General features: G+C 44.3%; 2 protein-coding genes and 1 long non-coding RNA gene across 4 annotated transcripts in view; 1 reads left to right on the top strand and 2 right to left on the bottom strand.

Moving 5' to 3' along the window:
- Positions 1-755: 755 nt before the first annotated feature.
- On the bottom strand, positions 756-6,495 carry LOC134459472 (uncharacterized). Its single transcript, XM_063211832.1, has 6 exons — positions 6,078-6,495; positions 4,840-4,932; positions 4,080-4,216; positions 3,408-3,569; positions 2,887-3,113; positions 756-1,596 (listed from the first exon to the last, which is right to left on the bottom strand). The coding sequence occupies exons 1-6, from the start codon at positions 6,142-6,144 to the stop codon at positions 1,512-1,514; spliced, it is 771 nt and encodes a 256-aa protein (XP_063067902.1). The 5' UTR covers positions 6,145-6,495; the 3' UTR covers positions 756-1,511.
- Positions 5,249-22,508, top strand: part of LOC134459473 (uncharacterized) — a 25,865-nt gene continuing 8,605 nt past the window's right edge. Inside the window, exons 1-2 of the long non-coding RNA XR_010036854.1 lie at positions 5,249-5,308; positions 9,989-10,069. This is a non-coding gene — a long non-coding RNA (uncharacterized LOC134459473). The remainder of the gene's footprint in view (positions 5,309-9,988; positions 10,070-22,508) is intronic.
- The window catches only part of filip1l (filamin A interacting protein 1-like), a 138,643-nt gene continuing 125,482 nt past the window's right edge, over positions 9,348-22,508 (bottom strand). Inside the window, exons 6-7 of one of the 2 annotated variants that reach the window (XM_063211830.1) lie at positions 16,356-19,176; positions 9,348-10,044 (exon numbers count right to left, since the gene is read on the bottom strand). In XM_063211830.1, coding sequence (XP_063067900.1) covers positions 9,850-10,044; positions 16,356-19,176 — 3,016 coding nt within the window. In that variant the 3' untranslated portion in view covers positions 9,348-9,849. Of the gene's footprint in view, positions 10,045-15,775; positions 19,177-22,508 lie in introns of those variants that run through there. The other variant, XM_063211831.1, reaches the window with a different exon arrangement.

A 22,508-nucleotide genomic window follows, 5' to 3' on the forward strand; every position in this document is an offset into this window, starting at 1 on the left:
AGCCTACACATTAAACAAGACATGACAAAACAAGACATAACATAAGACAATATATGTAGGCTATTTTGAGGCCGGATAGCTGGTGATCATTTGAGTTGAGTAGGGCTGAGGGGATGAAGGATTTCCTTAATCGTTTTTGTGTGTGCTAGTGGTACCATACATTGTAGTGCCGACCTGATGAAAGCAGTTGGAAGGAGTGATGGAGGGGGTGACCGTGAAAGGGCCCGGGTCCTCTGTGATCAGGTTGACTTTATTGATACCTGAACCGCTGCGCAGCTCAGATAGAGGGGGTTCAGCTGAGGTTTACTACCTGTATGCATGAAAGCTTGTTCTTTTGACTAATGCCAATTAAGTTGTACCAGAAGGAGATATCTAAAGGAAGGACTGAATCTATGGGGGAACAGTAGAGTAGGGCAGATTGTCATTGCTGACTTGGATTGTCCAGAGTTTCCCTGAGTTGGTGGAGGTGTTGCAGTGCTTTAAAAAAATAAATAAAAAGAATGTCCACCTGCTGCCAGAAAGACAGGGAGGTGTCCAATTCGGTGCCCAGGTACCCAACAACTTCCACTTGCTCCACTGTCTGCCCTTAGATGGTATGGTTGGAACAGCAAACAGAGGTAAGGCCTTGTCTCTGACCCCACAGCATAGTTCCTTTGTCTGATACATTCAGCTCCAAGGAAATTTCCACAAATGTTTGCCTCAAGTTACTCACAATTGTTATTTACCAGTTATTCCAACACAAAACAAAACATCTGTTCAATTATTTCAATACTTAGAGTTTATTTTTTTATTTCAAATTCAAGTTTCCAGGTAGAACACAACCAATCCATTTGTTTTTCATAAAAGTGCGACATTAAACAGGACGATACAAGACAAAAAAGCACATTTACATATAAATACAAACAAGTTTACAAAGCACACAAACTCAACAGCACATGCATTTCAAGTAACAGTGAGGCTTGTGGGCCATTTCACATTCTTTGACATCAACTATTATTATTATTTAAAAAAAAAAAAAAAAGCTGTACAAAAAATATAATATTCATTAAATGCATTGCGCTTGAGGGTGATCCTCAGGACTTAGAAAAATTCATTATAAAAGTTTGGTTTGCAAAAAAAAATACATATAAATTCCACTAGGCAATTTCGCAAAGCTGACCTCGCCATCGTCTCACACACACCTCTCACAGCAGGTGGGTGTACACAAGTGACAGGCTCTGTGTTTGTAAGCCTGTGTTCGCTAGGTCAGGCTCTGTTTTGGTACCATGTGTTCGCTAGCACAAAGTTGACAGGCTGTTGTGCATTTGGAAGCCTGTGTTTGCTAGTACAGACTGTTTTGGTACCCCGTGTTAAACTAGTACACAGGTGACAGGCTCTGTGTGTATGGTACCCTGTTGCTCACTCCTTTTAAAAAAAAAATCTCGCCGAGCTAGTTGCCATGGCACCGTTTGAATCGGCGGAGGGAATCCATCTTTTCAGCGTTTCTGCTTGATAATTATCGAACCTCCCGTTTAATGTTTCAGGTCTTTGAGTAGCTGCTTCAGCTCCTCCACGCACGACGACATCTGATGATTGTGACCTCGTGCCGTTTTTAATCTGGCAGGGAAGAGACAAGATTGTGTTAGAAATTACACACAGCTTTGCACTTAATTAACCATCGTTTATCCCTTTCTTGGCAATGTCAGATTTAGATATACCCCTCCATCAAACATTTAAAACTTTCAATTTACAACAAAGCAATGGTGATGGAAAAAGAACAATGTTTTTCTTTGCAGAGAATTGCACACAAGTTATTGTTGATCGAATGAACGCTGGTGGAAGGGTGATTTAGCAATGTATGAGAGAACAGAAGCGAATACTGCAGTGTTGTGTTAGTGGGGGAGCTGGCTGGCAAGCATGAAAGGGCAATAGCTGCCCACATATCGATCTCTTACTAGCTGTACAGCTTTTAAAATGGTATTGTGTTTTTGCTTTGTTTGAGTTTGTTGAGAGAAACCACTGAAGTGCAACTGGACCTTATATGCTCTTGTAGTTGGAACATTCTGCAAGACTCACACAGTTCAGTGACTATTCAAAAAGGAGTCTGCTTCCTGAAATAAATGCCTTCTGGAAAATTTGTAATGCTTCTATGCATCGACTGCAATCAGTGATAATTTCCAATGCTGGCGTGCTAGCAGGTTTTTACATGAATTATGCAAAAATCATCATATTCCCTTCATCTTCTCCAAACAGTTGCAGTCAAAACTTTTTGAAGTAGAAATGTGAACCTGAAGACACCTTTGGGTGCATGAGAAAATCTTTCTACATAAAAAAAAGGTATTGCGAGAAAACTGACCTCGTTATTGCTTACATAATTACTAGATATTTTTTATGCAAATAGGAAATTGATGAGCTACTGGATTCGTACTGGCTGTAAATGGCAAAGTCTAAATGAGACAGCATGTCAGCAACTACGCGCCGATCCAGCCAACTAATGCAAACTGCTTTCAATGCACCGCAATGCACAATCTTTACGTCAACTTCTCGATAAGAAGAACAATTTAAGAGGCCTTGACACTGTAGAAGCAGGCACCTTGGCTGACACATAGAGTAGCAACATGCTGGCACGATGGCAAAGTGAGGAAGTCTCAGCCATGCAACATGATGAGGAGGACTACATGGTAATGCAATCATTTTCAATGTTGACTGGCTTTACACATGCAATTAGGTTGGAAGGGGGTGGGGATTCTGATTATACAGGAAAAAAAGCAGATGCATGGTGTACATCAATAAGCAATTTGTGTATCCGTCAAAACATCACATATAAGCATTGCATCTTCACCTTTAGAAAGCCAGTGTCAGTAACATAAAAACACACATGGTAGTGTCAGTACAAGAATTGCTCACCTCCTCAGTATTTCTCGGGCCTTGTTGGCCGGCGGCTGATGGTGCCGCAGCGCGATGCTGCAGTGCCTGGCCAAGGCGGAGTAGCAGTGTTGGCGGAGCACGTTGTGGCCAGTCGTGTCCCATTGGGGCAGCTCGCTGGTACACCTCCAGCCTGCCAGCACAAACTCCAGCACAGACTCCCAGTCCCCAGTTCGCACCAGGGTCTGGCCACCCTCCTGGCACGAACGCTGGATATAGAGGAAGGAGGAAAGAAAAAGAAGAGGAGGGGGAAAAAGGAAGAAGAAGGAAAGAATGCAAGAGTGAGAAAGAGAAGGGCAAGGTGGCATTTTAAAATACAACAACCACAGCGTGGGTTGTAGTAGAGATACTCAATCTCGAAGGAAGTGAAGGTGCCCAATGTAGCATGGTGCAATATCACACTTCATATTACTCCTAGACTACAACACTGTGCCTTCAACAGCATTGCTTAAATAGAAGATTCTTAAAACTTTTTTTTAAAAAAATTTAATCGTTAAACTCACCTTAAAAGCCAGGAGATGTGGGTAGGCTTTCCTGTAACAGTGGGCATCCCTGTTGGACCCAAGGCGTGAGTAGGGGATAGACCTGTAAACACTGGCTTTCTTCTGAAGAAGGTCTTCGAGCAGCAGCTTCAGCTTTGATGAGTCATCTGTGCACTTCTGTTTCTGAATAAGAAAAGCGGTTTCCTTATTAGCCAACTGGACACCACCTTTTACACCTTTATTCTTTTTTTTAAAAATAGCTTTCATATTTTATGCCTCTTGTCTTTTACATCTCCCTTGGAGGGACTGCAGAGGAAAACTAGTCAATGAGCACAATTACAGGCAAGGAATATTTTTAAGCTGGATGGTGGCAATATTCAGTTAGCGCACGAGTCAAGTAAACTCTTAATTCATTCCAAATGTGGCCGTACTCCGGGACATTCCGGTGGCAGAACGCTGTTCCACACGTCACACAGAATATACCCAGAACGTTTTATTTACCTGCATACTGACAAGATTCTGTTCAGTGACTAAATCAGGTCAGGTGCATGTTCAATGATGTCACGGTAATTAAGGTGCATTGTACCATTGTTAAATATAAATATTTATTAACACCATCATGATAAACGAGTTAAATATCAACAAATCCAAAGTACATTTTGACCAACAAATGAAGCGATGGAGTCCGCTTACCTCTTTGAGGAGTATGAGAGAGCTGAGAAGCTGAACGAGCTGATGACTGGAGATGGTTGTGGGAGATTTCACGTCCTCCTCCTCCTCTCCTCGAGAGTCGCTCTCGCCTATCCACGGCCTCCGAGAGCATGAAACCACTGTAAGGAAAGACAACAACAACGTCAAGTATGATCATTGTGTTTTTGCTCAACAAATGGTATGATACACTGAGGGTTGCAAAAGAACCATTGTGTAAAATCAAGAAAGGACAACAATGAATTTAAGTTTTTTTTTTCTGCTTAACAAAATACGTCAAACTGAAGGTTGCACAACAAGCACTGATGTGTAAAATCAAGCTGATACATTAGAGATTTGAGTTTTTACTCTTATGTGGAAATGCGGCTGGACAAGTTTGTAAAGCCAGACTCTGGGAATTATTTGTTCGGTCATATCCCAGAGTATTTGACAGTTAGTTTAGGCAATGATGTTGAGTCGAACTTGCAATCCCCAGTTTATCCCTGAGGTCTTTCAGAGGTTTTGGTCAAATAGACTGCAGGCAAGCCAAGTTCCTCCACACTATGTCTTAATGGACCTCGTGTGCACTGGGGTGCAATGCTGCTCGAATAGATAGGACTTAAAAAAAAAAAACTTTGCCAAGAGAGAAGAGAAATGATAATGTTTCAGATTTCTGACACACTTTGGATAGCTATATGCTTTGGGGGTGGGCACAGACCTGTCTGTTGCAAAATAACCATCCCAAATAAATGAATAAAATACATACATGGCCTGCTTCTTCTAGATAGGGAAATGGCACTGTTTGGTAGAGGGCTCATGCGGGTGCTCAGGACATCCATGTAGGACCTGCGCAGGCGGCCTGTAAGGAGAGGGAGTTTACATTACATTACATTCATTTGCAGCCCTGAAAACTTAACATGGCCCAAATTTCAAGTGGCCATTATGCCATTGTTATGACACACACACACACACACACACACACACACACACACACACACACACACACACAGTAGGCCATGTACTTCATGTGAACAATTTCACATGAAACTACACCATACAGTAAAGTCCTCACACAAAATGTTACACCCCTCCCACCAATGTGTGCAGTGTTGGCTACTCAAGAATTCTGAATGTTACTTTTAAGTAATAGGCCTAGAATAGTTCTAGTTCTCATGGGAACCTGTTGTCCGCAACAGGCCCTTGCTACCTTGCAGCGTGGAGGGACTGAAAGCCACGTAAGTTGTTTCAATCATTGTGTGCATAATTGGATGCGAGAAAATAAATCCTAAATGCTTGCTGCAATCAAAGACCATCGTTAAGTCCTTATTACGTTGTATTTCATTGATTTACTAAGTAAGAAACACATCAGGTCAGAAACACATCAGGTCAGGGAACGTTCTAGCAGGCCTTGCTAGCTACGCGAGCCACTACTGTTGATAAATTCTCTAATCAAAATCCACCACGCTGTCCCGTTATGTAATATCATTATACAGGACAGTAGCCTACTATCAAAATAAGTCTACTTAACTTTCTCACAATGAGTATTTTATGTCATTTATCATCAAGTCACTGACGTGATGGCTTTGTGAAAAAAAAGCTATTTCCTGAGTATTGATTCTCGCGCCAGCTAAGTTGTAAATCAAAGGTTAGAAACTGACCGCTAGGGTTAGCAATTTGCGAAAAAGAATCATACAGATATTGTGTTCTGTACACATACGTTGCAAGACTAAATGTGCCTTTTAAACCAGATTTGGTGTGTGTAGGGGTCAAGTCATATAGTGGTGGGATATTAACAACAATCTGAGGTCATGTAAACCCCAGGGGCTATTTAACAAGGCAACACAATGCTGGAGGGAAATGGACTGTTTGCGCCAAAATTGAAACTTTCCGGCTAACGCTAGCAAGCGAATAAAGGAAGTGTCAAAAGTTTTAAACTTAACATTCAATTGTTTGAATGTGATGTCCTAAAAAGCATGAATCTTTAAGCATTTATAGATATCTTACCTGCAATTTTTGGCTGTGGTTCAGGGATTTCGACCAGGGCACGTCGCTCAAAGCATACATTATCCATTGCGCCTTTATCCCTGGGTAACTTGTATACTCGTAATGCCTCCAAATATGTAGCTTCTCCAGCGTGGTTTCTTGGCAATTAAAGTGGATAATTCATAAAGCACTAGGTTACTTATCTGACTGACGTTTGCAAAGACAGCTGTGGTTTTCTACCCCAATGACAGACAAGTCCTAAATCCACCAAAGTAGGCCTACTGTTATTGTAAGTAGGCAAACTATAGCATTCCAAGCCACGTATTACTTAAAAAGTGCACCTCGTTAATGTTTTCAATGGTATATAAATAAACATTTCTTTTGACCATTGCCTGTCTGTCGATGCTCTGTTCCCGGGAAATGAGACGAATCCCGCGTTTGCTGCTGAAAAGGCAAACAGGAATTTGCCGCGTAGGCGTGGTTTACAGTTATTTTGAATAGGATTGGTCACTGCTTGTTGTGCTGCTTATTTTGATTGGATGACCCCTTATCTCCTTTACAGATGAGTTTGTACAGTAAACAATGTGGCTCTCTAGGCCTACAGTTTAGTGAAGGGCATGGCGATTCTTTCGCGCCAGTTCGTTCTCTTCGTTCAGTTCTGCTGAGGAATTCGTTCGTTCACAGTTCGTTCAGTCGTTCATTTTGATTACGTCACGCCACAATGCAGGAGAGCAAGGGGTGAATGACGAGCGAACTAGTTCAGTGAACGAGAGGAGGAGGGGGGCATTCATACTTTGCCTGTGTGCTTCTCATGTCCAAACATATCAACTTAACTCATTTTGCCTAGTTATATTATTTATTTAACAGCAGCACACATTTAAAAAAGCCCAATTACAAGCTGTTTTAACCAAAAAGTATGCCTTCGTCTCTGCCACGTTAAGTTGTTTATTCGTGGTCATGGAGACTGTTGCTATGCGCCCAGGCTGGTCTCTTGTTCGCGGGCTCAATACAGTTCGTTCTCGCTGTGCTGTGTAGATCTAAGGTGCTCCTCGTGTCTAAACATATCACCTGAAACCTATTTTGCAGATTAATTTTATGTATTGAACAGTATCACCCATTAAAAAAAGAATAAAATATAATTTACAAGTGGCATTTCCAACTAGAAGTATGCCTTTGTCTCTGCCACGTTAAGTTGTGTATTCGTGGTCATGGAAACCATTGGCTGCAGTTCACTGGCTCCTCGTTCAGGAACGAGAGCTCAGCTCGTTCAGAGCTGTGAACTGTGGACTATGTGAACCGCTGAGCTCTTCTAAATTATGAACTAAATACCCGGTATGTGTAAAAACTCTGGTAATATTAAGATATCACATTAAGAGATAAAGTGGTGCCCCTTTGCGCAGATTAAAATGTTCATTGGACGACCACTTCTGCTACTGTCTGACTGACTAGTGACAGACCGGTGATTCACCAACGAACGAAGTGAACGAGAGGCGGGGAACTAGTTCGCTTCGTTCACTTCAAAGACTCGTTCAAAACGAACGGTTCGTTCATGAACGACACATTACTACTACAGCTCACTAGTGAAGGAACACAAGCCTTCAGCATAAAGACAGGCTACACAAGCCTCAGCGTAAAGACAGGCTAAGTATTGCAACGTGGAAAGGTGGTTTTCAATTCATGTGTAAGAAGTTGGTGTACTACTAAGTAGTGATGGCATTGATATGGATGCAGTGCAGGGGTTGTTAGATGTGTGAAATCCTCTGCCCAGTTGCATTTTGGCTTACTAAGAGATGACACTGATAGGCTATGGATATTGGGCTCAGTTGCATGCACTTAGTTGTCCAAGCCTCTCTGTCATGGGCTAACTGGGCTCTCTTAATAACTGGTGTCATATAACCATACAACATACTATAGACCAGGGCTATTCAAATGGCGGCCCGGGGGCCAGATGCGGCCCTTGGATGTCAGAACAAAATTAAAACAAGTAATTGTGCTATCTGTGGCCGTGCATAATTTGTGGCAATTTGAAAAACTGGCCCTCTGTGACTTTTAATTGGATAGCCCTGATGTAGACCTACTAAAAGGCAGAGGTGTCAAGAGTAGACGAAACACAGTTTGTTTCCAACACATACACATACACATACACAAGTAACTTATCTGAGTAACCAGTAGACTTGTGTGTACTTGTCTTACGATCAGGTAACTCTGCACTGTTTGGATCTAGTTTGTGGTGGGTCCTTGATAGGGTTTTTAGTATTTTTCCCGTAACAAGTATATTTTTCTCATTAGGTACAGTGGAAACAGCTATGTAATATCATGTGCTTGTATGTACACCATGAATTTACTTTTACTTTTACTTTTGACACCTCTACTAAAAGGCAAAAAACTGGTGCAAAACTTGTTAAGCATCATGGTCATACACACACACACACACCAGGGCTCGACACTGGCACCTGCCAACCAGCCAAATGCTGGTAAAACTTGGCTGTGGCTAGTAATAATTTCAGTGTCCCTAGCCAATTTGGCAGGGCGCTTAGTCATTGGTATGACATATCAGAGTCGCATATATTCTGTTGTTTGCCCCTTGTGTATCAGTTTTTTGTTCTAGAAAAAGATCAGCTTTGCTGTTTCTATTTTCTAAATTTATTTCCATGTAGAAAGGTATGCACTCATCTCCTTGCTTCAGCACCTCATCTTCGGAGGTTAGATCAGTGGTTCCCAACCTTTTTCTTAAGGGACCCATGTTTTTACTATTGTAAGCTTTGGTGACCCAACCATGCGAACGAGACGGAGTCACAAGATGCCCTCTGTTTCCTGCGAAAACTAATTTTAGTTATTTTATTCCTCAATTCGTCTTTGGTCAAATATAGAATAAATGTTTAATATAGCACTTGCAATTTGTTGCTTCTATGCATTTATTAGTTAAATGCTTTGTCTTTTATTCAGCATGGGCTATATATATTTAAAATGAAACCCCTTAAAATCAAGAGGGCTCCGCGACCCCCTGTGGATCTTTGGCGACCCATAAGGTGGGTCCCGACCCATAGGTTGGGAACCACTGGGTTAGATGTACAGTATCATGGCAAAGAAAAAAAAACAATAGGCCCATCAGATTTTTGGCTAGCAGAATAGCTGAATGGCTAGTGACTCCGAAAAACCACTAGCCAATGTGGCCTGTGACTTAAAAAGTTAATGTCAAGCCCTGACACACACACACACACACACACACACACACACACACACACACACACACACACACACACACACACACACACACACACACACACAAAATAGTATAAAAACATAATCTTTATTAACATAGCTGTTAATTACAATGTTTGTGATGGATTTTTTTTAAAAAGACAAAGGACGTTGGCGTAGAACAAAACATGGAACTAGTTAGTCTACCAGCATCTTATATACATTATTGCTAGGATGTGTATATCACTAATGCCATATTGAGGGATTTAATGATGTGACAGATACAAAAAAATATTGTGTTCCAGACAGCAACATAATGCAAACAGTTATAAAATAGATAGAAGCACCATGTTAAATGTAAATTCCATTGAAGAGGACAGGTGTTGCCGTCCGAAAACCCCAGAGATCTTGTCTCTTATCAATCTGATTGACAACGGTTTTGACTATGGTAAAACATGATGAATAATAAAAAATATCTAAAATTGATTGTCACATTTAATCATCAATAGCACCAATGATACACAAAAAAAGTTTAGATGAGAGAATAAACAAGTTGTCTTTATCTCAGATAAAAATCCTGTCCACATTATTTCTATGTTTTTGTTGCGCCTTTTGCTGCTACGTTTAAATTGTTGGGTGGATTTTTGGCTGCGTTCTGCAGTGTTTGGGATGGCTGTGGTGTTTTATTTATTCCTCCATTGACAGCATTGTTTGTCCCTTTTCCTCCGTAGGGTTTCGGTTTGGGAATCCTCGTGGGACCAGGGCGTCGGAATGCTTCAAGAGGTATCTGTTTGAATGACAGAGGGGAAAAGGTATTTACATTTCATATTCATAGTATTTAAGATATTGACTCACTGGCAATGATGCAAGTATTGCCATTCCATAACCTTTCGAAAAGCACAACACATAATTGCCTACACCACAGTACATTCATAGTCTGTGCATTCATGTAACCTGTGTCCAGGGGTCTTTTCCAGTAAGTCTGATATCCTTGCAGGAATAGATATTTAGGTGAATTTTATTTGTTCCTTTACCAGCAGTTGCCAGAGAAAGTCATGCTGCAGCTGTGAGAATCCACCTACACCACAAGATGGTGCTGTCCTTTCTCCCCATAGGGTCTGCTGTCTTTGCATTAACAATGATATGAGAGCCAAAGGTCAATATGACTCTTGGTTTGACCACGCACAGAGCTGGACTGTTTATCTGGCATAGGCTAGGGCAGGGGTCAGGAACCTATGGCTCTAGAGCCACATGTGGCTCTTTTGGGAACTGTATATGGCTCTTACTTATCTAGGGTTGCCAACCATCCCTTGAAATATGGAATCGTCCTGTATTTATAAATAAAAGTACGGGTTCCATACTGAGTTGAAACGGGACAAGGGAGGTTAAAAAGTGTTAAAATGCAGGAAATTGCATCTAAGAAATACAAAATTCTCCCTGACACTCACCACAATGAAGTTGACAGTTGGCAACCCTATACTTACCTGTTATCAATAAAACTAATAACCTGACAGTACACTCTAAAATTGTTGGGCTTATTTGAAATGCATCCTTTTTCAGTGTTTTTTTTTTCAAATGTTATGGCTCTCATTAACATTTATTTTTTTTAAAAATTGGCGTTTATGGCTCTCTCCACCAAAAAGGTTCCTGACCCCTGGTCTAGGGGGTTGTGAAAGGCTGTACGAAAGTGCCGTGCCTCTTTTTGCTACCATACCAGCCCTGATCATGTATGGCTAACCAGATACACGCAAGACAAATTCCCTTCGGGGCAATAAAGGTGTATTCATTCATTCATTCATTCATTCATTCATATTCATACAATATGTCATAATTAAGTAAAACTGACTTCTTTGGTATGAATTACATGCTAACTATAAACTGAAGATCTGCATCAAGGCCTGTGCCCAATACAGGGTAAGCTTTGGCTCTATAAGCGCTATATTTTTCCTGCTCAGGTTCATTGTAATATAACACACGAAAACAAAATTCAAAATCAGTTTTTTTGTTGTTGCTTTTAGAAATAGGACTTTTGAGGGGTGTTCCAACGACAGGGTTAAGTGATGAATCGGGCTTATTTAACCTAAAGGAAGTGGTAAACCTGCTAATATACACTGCAGGCATCATTTTGTTACGGAAATGAGGAGTCCAGGCCCTTACTGTATATTAGATGATTTACCACTACCTCAAGGTTAAATCCACCTGGTTTACTACCAGCTTCTTGGAGTATTCCCTTTGGTCTGTGGTAGTCAAACTAAGCCATGATTATACTAAACAACGTTGTTGTGGTATTGTCAGTCTTTTTCTCGCATCTCATGGCTGGCACTAATGGAAAGCGGTCTGCTTTTGCGGCTGGCATGTGTAATTTTTACGGTGGTAAATCAAGGTGGGAAGACAACAAGATGAAATACAACTGGCAAGGCCAAGATGAGCAGCCTCATGGCGCAATAAATTAAACGTGCTGTAAGTTCATGTATCAACGAAGCAGCTATAAACAACCCGATGCAGCCATGCAAGAAAAATCTCCATGACCACATGCACATGTGCTGAAAAGAATGACGACATCTCTCATCCAGCTCCTCTCTGGAGCTGAACTGAACTCACTCATCTCCGCTGAATTTCAGCTCATTTTTTTGTCTGACATGTGCACTGACTGCACAGAGATCTCTTCTCTGCTTGGGAATGTGCAGCAGGAGGACATAGAATGTACTATTCGATTAAAGGTGTGTGTGTGTGTGTGTGTGTGTGTGTGTGTGTGTGTGTGTGTGTGTGTGTGTGTGTGTGTGTGTGTGTGTGTGTGTGTGTGTGTGTGTGTGTGTGTGTGTGTGTGTGTGTGTGTGTGTGTGTGTCTGTGTCTGTGTACACGCTAATGTGTGGGAATGTGTGCGTGTCTGTGTCTGCACACCGGTGTATCTGTGTATCTGTGTTACATGAGTGTGTGTGTGTGTGTGTGTCTGTGTGTGTCTGTGTTTGGGTATTGGGTAAGACAGGTGTTGGATCAATTTACCCTGAATACAGGCAGCGTTCGGGATTGACCCCAGAGGGGGTGGGGGTGGGTTTTGCTCTAATTTGTTTACTGCAGGATTGATCTCATCGTTCATCGATCGCTTCCACTCCTGCTGCTGTCTTGGGCAGTGATGTCACCGCAGGAATGCTTTTGTGATTGTCATCACCCGCCGTCATTTCAGCGCCTTTCAACTTGGCCCTCCCCTCCCTTCTCCCTTCTCCACGGCTATTTTTCATCAATAGCCTCAGCTGTTTCGCCGGCAGTGTGAAGGATGGAGGAGGGGGAGGGAGGAGACATTTGAAGGTGTCCAGGGCCGGAGCTTTAGGGGGCTTAGCAAGGCATTTGCCCCTGGGCCCAGCACCCTCCAGTATTGGTGTTGGTGTCCATACTGTAGTATGACCTTGGCAGGGAGGGCCCTATCTGTGTTTTGACCTGGGGCACTGTGTGCAATTATTCCTCCGCCACCGAAGGTGCACATCTTATCGGGAGTGGAAGGGGGAGAAAGAGTTAGCAGAGAGAGAGAAGGAGAAGAATTTCAGACTGTTTTATCAGTCAGTTGAGCGTCTATCCTTCCCATTATTTAGTAAGCCCTGTCCTCTCTTATGGAGGGAGCTGGAAAGAGTGGGGCAACTCGAGGCCGAATTTATAAGCAGCTATTGTTGGGCACCACGCACGCACCCATGGCCCCGCGGGCACAAGAGAGTTGCTGGCTTTACGGTTTTGAGAATTAACTTTTAAAATATGCGTGTTGAACCATGGCTCACGACAATTCATTCGGGGGCATGTATTTGAGAATTGGGTCATGCCGTGCCTGTGGTGGCGGTGGGTAATGTACCAGAAAATTCAGTGTAGGTCACGTCAGGGTGCATGTAGTTTTAACGTATAATGACCCGTAATTAAAAGTGTCCTCCCTTCGGAGTCGTAAAGCGCAGGAGTCAGTCGGAGTAAGCACTTCCTCATTGCCAAGTAGCTGGCCGGCAGCTCACTTGCACACAGGCGCTGCTGGCACGGGTGTCGCCACGGAAACCAAACCAAACAAAGCGTTTGTTTTGGGGCTCTAACTGAGCCGGCGTCAGGAGACACCGGTTTCGGAGGATACGGCTCTCAGGGATCCGCTTTCGCTCACCCAGCGGCGTCGAGGGCCTGCTAGCTACAGCCTCGGCCAAATGGTTTATTTTATCCTCTGGGTTTATTGTCCGTGAAAATGAGGCTATGTGAATTTCACTGTCATTTGCTGTCTCTTGTAGACTACACACACATGCAGGCGAAAAACAAAGTTCATCCACCTCCAAGCTGGCAGGAAGCATGGTGCTCATAATGCTGGCACACTCTGTTGATGACTGCCCGCCGCAACAGATCATTGTGATAAAAATATCAGGGGCCATAAAAGTTACAGGAACATAAACCTACTCTTTGGTAGTTTACTTAGAAGCTCTTTAAAACAGCATCAAACGGATGTGTATAATATACCTCAAGATAGATTACTGTGGAATCGTTTTTTTTATACAGGGATTACTATACAGAATGTTCTTTATGCTGTGGCAGTGTTTGGAGGTATTTATTATTTTTTATCGTCGTCCAAATACAGATGTGACTTCATTGTTTTATATAGAGCTGATAAGCTGCGTTTTGGCCACGTTATATCACTGGGGATGGCTGCACATTTGGGTGGCAAAAGTAAACAGCTGTCCAAACTAAGACGAACAGCATCTCATTCAGACTGCTTCTTATACTACAGTAATGCGTACACAGACAGAGGGGATCCAGCAGCCTTCCAGTCCAGACTGCGAGAAAAATTCCAGCCTGAATCAATTTAACGGTTGACATAGCCAGCTCTGTACATTAACCGTGAGTCAGAGGGTGTTTTCCTGGCCTCTGCAGTCTATTTTCTGTGTGAACGATGGTTGTACTGGAGACGCAGCTGTTTCATGTCTGATCTGGAAGGGATTTCACAATGCTGCGCAGTGTTAGTTTGCAACCATCACAGACGAAGAAGGGAGATATCCGTATATGCTATTTCCTCTTTTTTCCTTCTTCTTCTATGAAAGCTCTTGGGGGGGTGGGTGGAGGTAGCCGAGACTTCCACAAAACACTCTTATTGAATAAGACAATTAGTTTGTCAAAAGACACAACAAAATGTGATACCTGTGACCGGCTGCTGTGCTTTTACACATTTTCCCCAAAACAATCTTATCAAGTCTTTTCAGTCTGTATACAAAACGTATCACATGCACACCTCATTTCAATGCATGGGCAAAACACATGCAACATGGTGTGTGCAGCATAGTGTGTGTCTGCCTGAGCATCTGCACGTGTGTTTATGTCTGTAGTGTACTGACAACTGAGTGATCTATTCCCCAGTTTGGAGGGGAATAAAAGTGTGCAGAGCGCCGGGTTCCCACAGGAAGAATGACATCACCTCGCTGCTTTAGATGTGAAATGCGTAGCATCTGCCGTCTCCATTGACCTCTGACCACCACAACATTTATTTTACCTTATTGGCAAGCCTTGCCAAATACTGGGTTCAAAATCCACGTTTTTGCAAAAAAAAAGTTTTAATTTCCTTTTCTCGAAAGAAATGGGTGTAGTGGTGGGTATTCTTACTTTCTCATTTTACTGTTAGCATTAGAATAAATAGTTACTGCTCTCTCTACCCCACACTCGCACATGCTGTAAACTGAATTTCCATTGTATCACTAACAGCCTGCAAACTCACCCATGCAGGCTCCCCAGTAACTGGATTTCTGTGTTTTGGATATCGGGAGAGAAACTATGACATCAGCTTATGAGTTAAACTCAGCCAAGCAAACATATGTCAGAATTATTTTTTTCCATCCTTCTATAAACCCTGAATGTTAACACAGAGTTCTCAGAGATCTGGTGGTTAAAGAAAAAAAAGAGTTCTTTAATTTGCCTGAAGTTGCCTAAATCTTTAAGAATTTTTTCGAGCAGGTACGAAATGTTTATTTTTATAGTGCAGTGCATTTTATCCTTTTTGGGTAATGTTTCTAAGAACAAATGGGTTTTGTTTTCAAGATGAATGTGACCCATTACATCATATATATATATCCTGTAACTTACAGTGTAAGTCTGTACATGTGAGGGTCATCTGATCAATTACTGTAACAAAATTAACCAATAGATGTGTTATCATTTAACCCGTTAAGACACAGCGTTATGAATTTGCTGTTCCCAGAATGGCAATGACCAAGTCGTAATGCATTACTAAAGGCCTTGTGTTATGTCATAGTAGTGTAGTATTATGGTACTTAACTTTTCAATGTCTATTACAGCGTTCCACTGATGGTAACCTACAGTGTGCATTATGGGGGTGTACAGGATGGGCTAATAGACTACAACAGAGGCAAAGACAGCACATGCAATGTCCACACATAATGAACAAGCAGGCTCATTGGATAAACCACAACAGCAGCCCATGCTCAGGCATGCTTGGATCCAAGAAAATGACAACTCATTTTCTTATTGTTTTCCAAACACAAATGATAAAAAAGCATTCACATAACAACTTTAATTGTTATAAAAGAAATATTCAACATAACACAAATGCAGGTCATTTATGTAGTATATGATGTACGTATAAGCAAAAATACAGATCTGTGAATAGTTTCAGTATATGGTAATTTGTCATGAAAAGCAAGTACAGTACAGTAAGTGCACACACGAGACAGCCATGGCTAAAATGAAGTTCAGTACTAGCACTTTCACTTGATTATCCTGCTATTGTCATTCCCCACTTTCTCCACTCTTTGATCATGCAGACACAATATACCCTTCCAATTATTTAACAAAGCAAAACAATCAAATTAACAAACACACACACAAACAAACAAACAAATTGACAAAAACAGGAAAAGTGCTGTCGTTGAACATTCTAGATGGTAAAATATGGTCAAGTAAAAGTAATAACTAAACACAAAGGGGTTGTGGGGGGGGGTTTGCAAACAAATAGAATAGGTATGGTTGAGTGTCAGGGCATGGGAGAAATGATAGTAGATGAAGATGGATGGGGGATGAACGGGTGGGTGGTGGTTGCATGTGCTTGGTGAACTGGGTCATTCGTAGATGTTACTTACTGTAATTTGCGGCCGTGTGATTGGGGAAGAGGTGGGCTTTATAGTGATGCTACTGGTGATTTTGCTGCTGCCGCCTTTTACCGGAGTGCCATTGGCCAGCACCGGAGTTCTTTGCTCCTGCCCCGGGGAACAGCAGGGACTCAGGGGCCTGGAGCTGACAGAGCCGGTGGTGTTGATAGCCTGAATGTACGGGCTGCCCAGGTGGATGTGGATTTTGTTGTCCTCGGTGGTGATGACGTTCGAACCCGTGCTGTTGGATCGTTGGATCTGCCAGCTGTTCTGGCGCTCCGGGCTCACACGGAAAACAGTGTGACCCCCGGCCACCTCAAGGGGTTCTGGGGGCTGGGACCGGTGGTCTGGGGTGCCAGTGGTCACAGAGACGATTTGGATGGGGGACATTGCCCGGTCGGGGGTGACTGACCCTGAGGACTCAGGGGTCATCGCCCGGGAGAAGGCAGCCATGGTGAAGGGGGACATGGCTTGGTCTGGACTGCATGGTGTACTGTCCAGTGATGCAGAGCCCTTGGTTTTCATGGGAGGGGTGATTGACGTGTTCTGGATGATTGTGATCCTCTGTTTGGGCGGTGCACCGCTTGTGGGGATGACTGCAGTGCTGGTGTAGGACTGAGCGTTTTCAGTGGTCGGGCTAGTGATTTCCAGGGTCGCCATGTTGTGTCCGTGATCTGGTGTGACTTTGATGTGTAGGGGCTGACCTGGGCTGTGTGTCAAAACCACGTCTTGTTGGACGTGATTCCCATTCTGTCTGGGTGAAATTTTGCCATTGATGGGATGCTGGTTTTCTTTGGTTTTCATGAAGGGAACCCTTGCTCGCCTCATATTGTTGTTCAGGTTATTGACGTTGTTGATAAGCGATGGGTTGCACTTCGCGATGTGAACCTCATTGTAATTGGGGTCATCTTCCGGGTCGCTTTCGTCGTACAGTTTACCATTGACCACAGCGCACTCCAGTGGGGCCAAGCTCTTGTAATTGGGCGGAAGGGTATCCGCCGGGTCAGTCTGAACCTCTTTGGTGGCAACATGCAGGTCTGAGAAGCGCCGTCCGTTCATGCCAGGCCTCAGTGTCTTGCTGATGCGACGGTATCGCTCCAGCTCACGGTTGAGGTTCTCCATCTCCCTGCCCAGCTCCTTGTTCCTCACCTCTTGCTGGGTCAGCTTCCTCTGGAGGACAGTGTGATCGGATTTCATGCGGCAGATGGACTCCTCCGTGCCCATGAACTCGTGGATCTTCTCCTTCAGGGCCTCAACCTCGCGGGTGAGGTGGCAAGACTTGGCCTCCTCGTCTTTGAGGCGTTTGTAGAGAATGTGCTCCTGGTTGGACGACTCCTTCTCGGCCAGCTGGTACTTGGATAGCTCATTCCTGGAGATCTCCAGCTCTTCCATCAGGGTCTTGGCTCTCTCCTGCTCGTTGGAGTAGCGTTTCTCCAGTGTCTCGAACTCGTCCTCCGTCTTCAGCAGGTCGTCCTCCACAACCTTCATATCCTTCAGCTTCCTCCTCAGCCTCTCCACTTCCTGGGTGAGGTCTTTGACCTTGTTGTCCTCTTGCTGGAAGCGGTTAGGGGCGGTGGTTTTGATGTGCTCCTCCTTGGCCCGATTCCTCAGGAACTCCCTCTCCACTGCCTCAAGGGACTGCAGACGCTTCTTCATCATGTTTAGCTTGGACTGAAGGTCATTGCTTTTCTCCTCCTCGACCTTGAGCTTGGCTTGAAGGTCGTCTCTGTCTTTGGTGGCGCCGCACATTCTGTCTTCCAGCTCGGCCTTGGCCTTCAGGGCTTTCTTACTCTCATCAATGAGTTTCTCAGTGACGTTGGTCACCTTTTCTTGTTCTGCTTGCAGTTTACCAGTGCTGTTCTGTATCTTCTCTTCCATCTGCTTCAGCTTTTCAGTCATTGCTTTACGTTCATCCACCAGCATGACCGTGAAGGTCTTGAGCTTAGTAAGATCCTCTTTCAGTGTTAGCTCTGTCTTCTCCAATTGTCCCTCGACGGTCTCAAGTTCCTTGATTCTGACTTTGAGGACGTCCAGCTCACTGGACAGATTCTTAGTCACAGTCCTCTCTTTCTCCAGGTTGCATTTGAGTGTGCTGCACTCCTGCTTACTCTTCCCAAAAGCATCTTCCAACTTCTCCAGCTCTGTGATGCGCTGGTTGAGCTTGTCCACCTCCGCCTTCAGGCTTCGGCTCTGGCTTGACTCCTTCTCTAGCTTCCTGTTTAGATCGCGACACTGATCCTCCATCTTGATCAGCTCTTCGTCTTTTCCCTCCATCTCCAGCACTCTCTTCCTCAGCTCCTCCACCTCGGACACGATGCTGGAGTTGCCGCACTCCCCACGGCCAATCTTGTCTCTCAGCTCCAGCAGCTCCTCCTCGGCACGGCGGAGGGTCTTGTTCGTCTCCCCCAGCTCGTCGAGCTGCCGGCTGAGCATCGACAGCTTCTGACGTAGCTGCCTGTTCTGTGCATCTTCACTGACTAGCTTGGCGGTCATGGTTTCCTGCTCCTGCTGGAAGCGGGCAGCCTGGTCACGGAGCTCCGTCTCTAACCGGAGGAGTTTGCTCTCTTCCTCTTGGGCCTGTGCCTGGGCCGAGCTGAGGGCGTCCTGTGCCCTTGAGGCGGTGTCGGTCAGCTCCTGGACCTTGGCGGTTTGCTCAGCAAGCTGCTCTGTGAGATGCTGCTGTTCGTCGACGACCAGCAGGGCAAAGGACTTGAGCTTAGTGAGCTCCTCCTGGAGGTTTGACAGCTTCTTCTGGTGCTCCTCGTCCTTCCTCTCCTGGTAGGCCTTTTCCTGGTCTATAAGCAACTTTAATCTGTGGAAAAGAAAAAAGGAAAAAAGACAAAGATGTATTAGGTTTTGTGGAATACAATGCACTCTCAGTTGAGTGTATTTTAAAAGTCTCCTGTGAGTTGTTTTGTGGTGTTTCATGAAGATGTGTGTTTAAAAAATCCATTAACTGTACATCCCTTTTAAGAAAAACTATTAGACGCCCACTTGTTTAACATAATACTACTGTCAAGGTGTAATGGGTTTTTCATGTTGACTTTCTTGGCAGTCCTGTCCACTGAAAAGTGGCCCTGTGTGCAGTGCAGTCCCATACACATAGAAAGTTTGAGGACTCATATTTCATTCAAAACCTCAAATGTTGTTTCAGAGGGAGGGGGAAAGTCACGACGTACAGTACAGTGCATTGCAGGCGAGAGTTATGTTCTGGGCAACACGCAGGGGGGGGAAACTGGGGTCAGAGGGGTTGGCACTCTTCTTTTTTTCGGTGGGACTCTCTAGACTCGGGACTCGTGCCGCCAGTGCTGGAAGGGATGTTTTGACTGCCGAACACGCAGCTGCCAGCGAACGCTGCAGATGTCGCATTGGCATGGAAAAAAATCCTAATGAGGGGGTTCCTGCGCCCCCTCTAGCCCTCTCCTCTCCTCTCCTCCGCCCTGCTTTCACCCTCGCTCACGAAAACCAACCACCTTCCCTTCGCTGGTTTTTATATTTAAAGGAATTCCCCCTCTTCCAGAGGCAATTACAGCTTGGCTATATAAACAGAGTTTCTCTCCCAGCACTCACAAATTCCACGTAGCTCCTGGTAGATGAAATGATGTCAGAGGTACAGGCAGGGTGGGTCCCCTTCTCTCTCTCTCTCTCTCTCTCTCTCTCTCTCTCTCTCTCTCTCTCTCCTCTCTCTCTCTCTCTCTCTCTCTCTCTCTCTCTCTCTCTCTCTCTCTCTCTCTCTCTCTCTCTCTCTCTCTCTCCCTCTCTCTCTCTCTCTCTCTCTCTCTCTCTCTCACACACACACACACACACACACACACACACACACACACACACACACACTCACACTGAAGGAGCAGGAGGCCTGTGTGATGTATACAAGTGTATACATGTGCAGATGGAGACACAGTGTGTGTGTGTGTGTGTGTGTGTGTGTGTGTGTAAGTGTATGTGTATGTGTGACTGTGTGTGTGCCTGAATGTTCACATGTGTCTCTCAGTGTGTTGACGTTTGAGTGAGAGAGGCGGGCATGAGTGAGGGCAGGAAGGAGGTCGGTAGGGAGATAGAGTGAAAGCATGTCACCTCCTTGCTCTGCTGAGGGGATTTTGTAGACAGGCCGGGGACTATGGGAGCACTTCCTTAAACGTTTTCCACATGTTCTACCATGTCGGAGACACGATTTGATCAAAGCAAGTGAAACCGAAGTGGTAACGAAACGGCATCTGATACATACCTTGGGACTAACAGAGAAGTAAGAAGTAATTCTCTAAGCTGCCCCTGTGCGTATCGTTCTCACGTTCATGAACACCACAGAAAGCTGCGTTGTTACATTATTAAGAGTAATGTAAATTTGTAAATTTGTCTCTTTGGACTGGTCATATAGTGTGAGGAACCAAATCTGCTAATATAACTAATATAATAAAACTGCCTCCTAAGAATAGGCATTCAAATATAGCACTCAGTAAAACATACAATACACTGCGCTTTAACTATTAGGCAAATTTATAACCTGATATATATGGTGTGTGTGTGTGTGTGTCTCTCTCTGTGTGTGTGTGTGTGTGTGTGTGTGTGTGTGTGTGTGTGTGTGTGTGTGTGTGTGTGTGTGTGTGTGTGTGTGTGTGTGTGTGTGTGTGTGTGTGTGTGTGTGTGTGTGTCTGTGTGTGTGTGTGTTTGTTATCACTAATGCTACGATCTCATTGATACGTAGACACAAAATAAGTCCAGTACTGCCCATATATTATGTCTACCCTGTGCACTTTTTAATTTAGTCTACAGTATTCAGCTGGGCTTTTGTTTGCAAATTCATTCTAATAATGCTGCAGCACAATGATGCAAATCAGACGTCTCTAGCAGTAGCAGCACATGATTGACTGTATCAAGAGCACCTATACGTATAGACCTGAATTTCCCATCCAGACTGTGAGCTCCACTTACTTACTATAACAAGCAAGAGTAGTCACCGCTGTAGAGGAAGTGACATATATTCCTAAGACGGTAAGCACATAACTACCTGTGCTGGGGTGGTGGTGGCGGCAGGCAACAGGAGGCAAGAGGAGGGGAGGGGGAGTATTTGTGGATGAGGGTGGCCTGGGCTAACTACTTCTGCTGGGGTAAGGGGCTGGTGGTGATGGGGGAACAGGAGGCAACAAGATGGGTGGACTAGGAGGCTAATTGTATTTTCTGTGAAACTGCAGCGTGCGGCGCCTTCCCTGGAGCATGCGTGCTGCTGTGTCATAGTAATGCAGCACTACAACAACAATAAAGAGCCGGCGGGCAGAACAGAACAGAAGAGAACAGGAGTGGGGTAGGCGCTGGGCTGAACAGAAGAGACGAGCAGTGTTGCCAGATGTGTCTGATCAAATCCCACGCAAAAGGTTCTAAAAAAAAACGCCAAAGTGCACTAAATTCCGCCTAATTTTAACATGGGCATAAACCTGCAGAACAAAAACGGAAAATGGCCAATTTTTCCCGTTTTTACCCGCAGATGGCCATGCCCAAACGGTTACCCGCCCAATCTGGAGTCGAGACGGCCAGCCTGGACTCTGCAAGATGACAGCCCAGGATAAAGACGCTGGATGAGGCGCATGGGGGCTCCTTCCAAAGGCCAGGATGTTGACTTGAGATCGGGAGATGCGATAGCTCTACATGCTACATTCATCTCCCTAACCGCCCTCAGCAAGAGGGGGCTCCTTGAGACAATATTTTGGCCCTCTTGTTGCTAGTGGACTGCATAACACACAGGGGTTCTGCCTGCAGATACTGTCATGCAGATTTGAATGACTGTGATAACTGCCGAAGGTGTGTGCGTGTGTGTATGCGTGCGTGCGTGCGTGCGTGGGTGCGTGTAGATTTGCACCTGTGTGTGTGTGTGTGTGTGTGTGTGTGTGTGTGTGTGTGTGTGTACCTGTGTGTGTGTGTGTGTGTGTGTGTGTGTGTGTGTAGGCGTGGCATCAGGATGCGCATACTACATGGCATTAGTGAAAATGACTACCCTCAGTGGCAACGTATTACGCTACACAGCAAATGTACACAATATCATTCCCATTCCTATGATGGACACCCAAGGCTAAGATCAACATGGGATCTATCCCTGAGGACGTAGAGAAAAGAGAGAAAAAAATGGAGGGAAAAAAGAAAAAGGAATGA

Source organism: Engraulis encrasicolus, chromosome 12 (assembly GCF_034702125.1).
Source record: "Engraulis encrasicolus isolate BLACKSEA-1 chromosome 12, IST_EnEncr_1.0, whole genome shotgun sequence".
NCBI lineage: Eukaryota > Metazoa > Chordata > Actinopteri > Clupeiformes > Engraulidae > Engraulis > Engraulis encrasicolus.

Excerpts from the sequence above, each read along its gene's own strand:
- LOC134459472 (XM_063211832.1), bottom strand. The coding sequence starts at position 6,144 with ATGGATAATGTATGCTTTGAGCGACGTGCCCTGGTCGAAATCCCTGAA. Across the intron at positions 3,570-4,079 it reads CTCTCATACTCCTCAAAGAG|AAACAGAAGTGCACAGATGA; the intron begins GTAAGCGGACTC and ends TTTCTTATTCAG. Across the intron at positions 3,114-3,407 it reads CACATCTCCTGGCTTTTAAG|CGTTCGTGCCAGGAGGGTGG; the intron begins GTGAGTTTAACG and ends CTCTATATCCAG.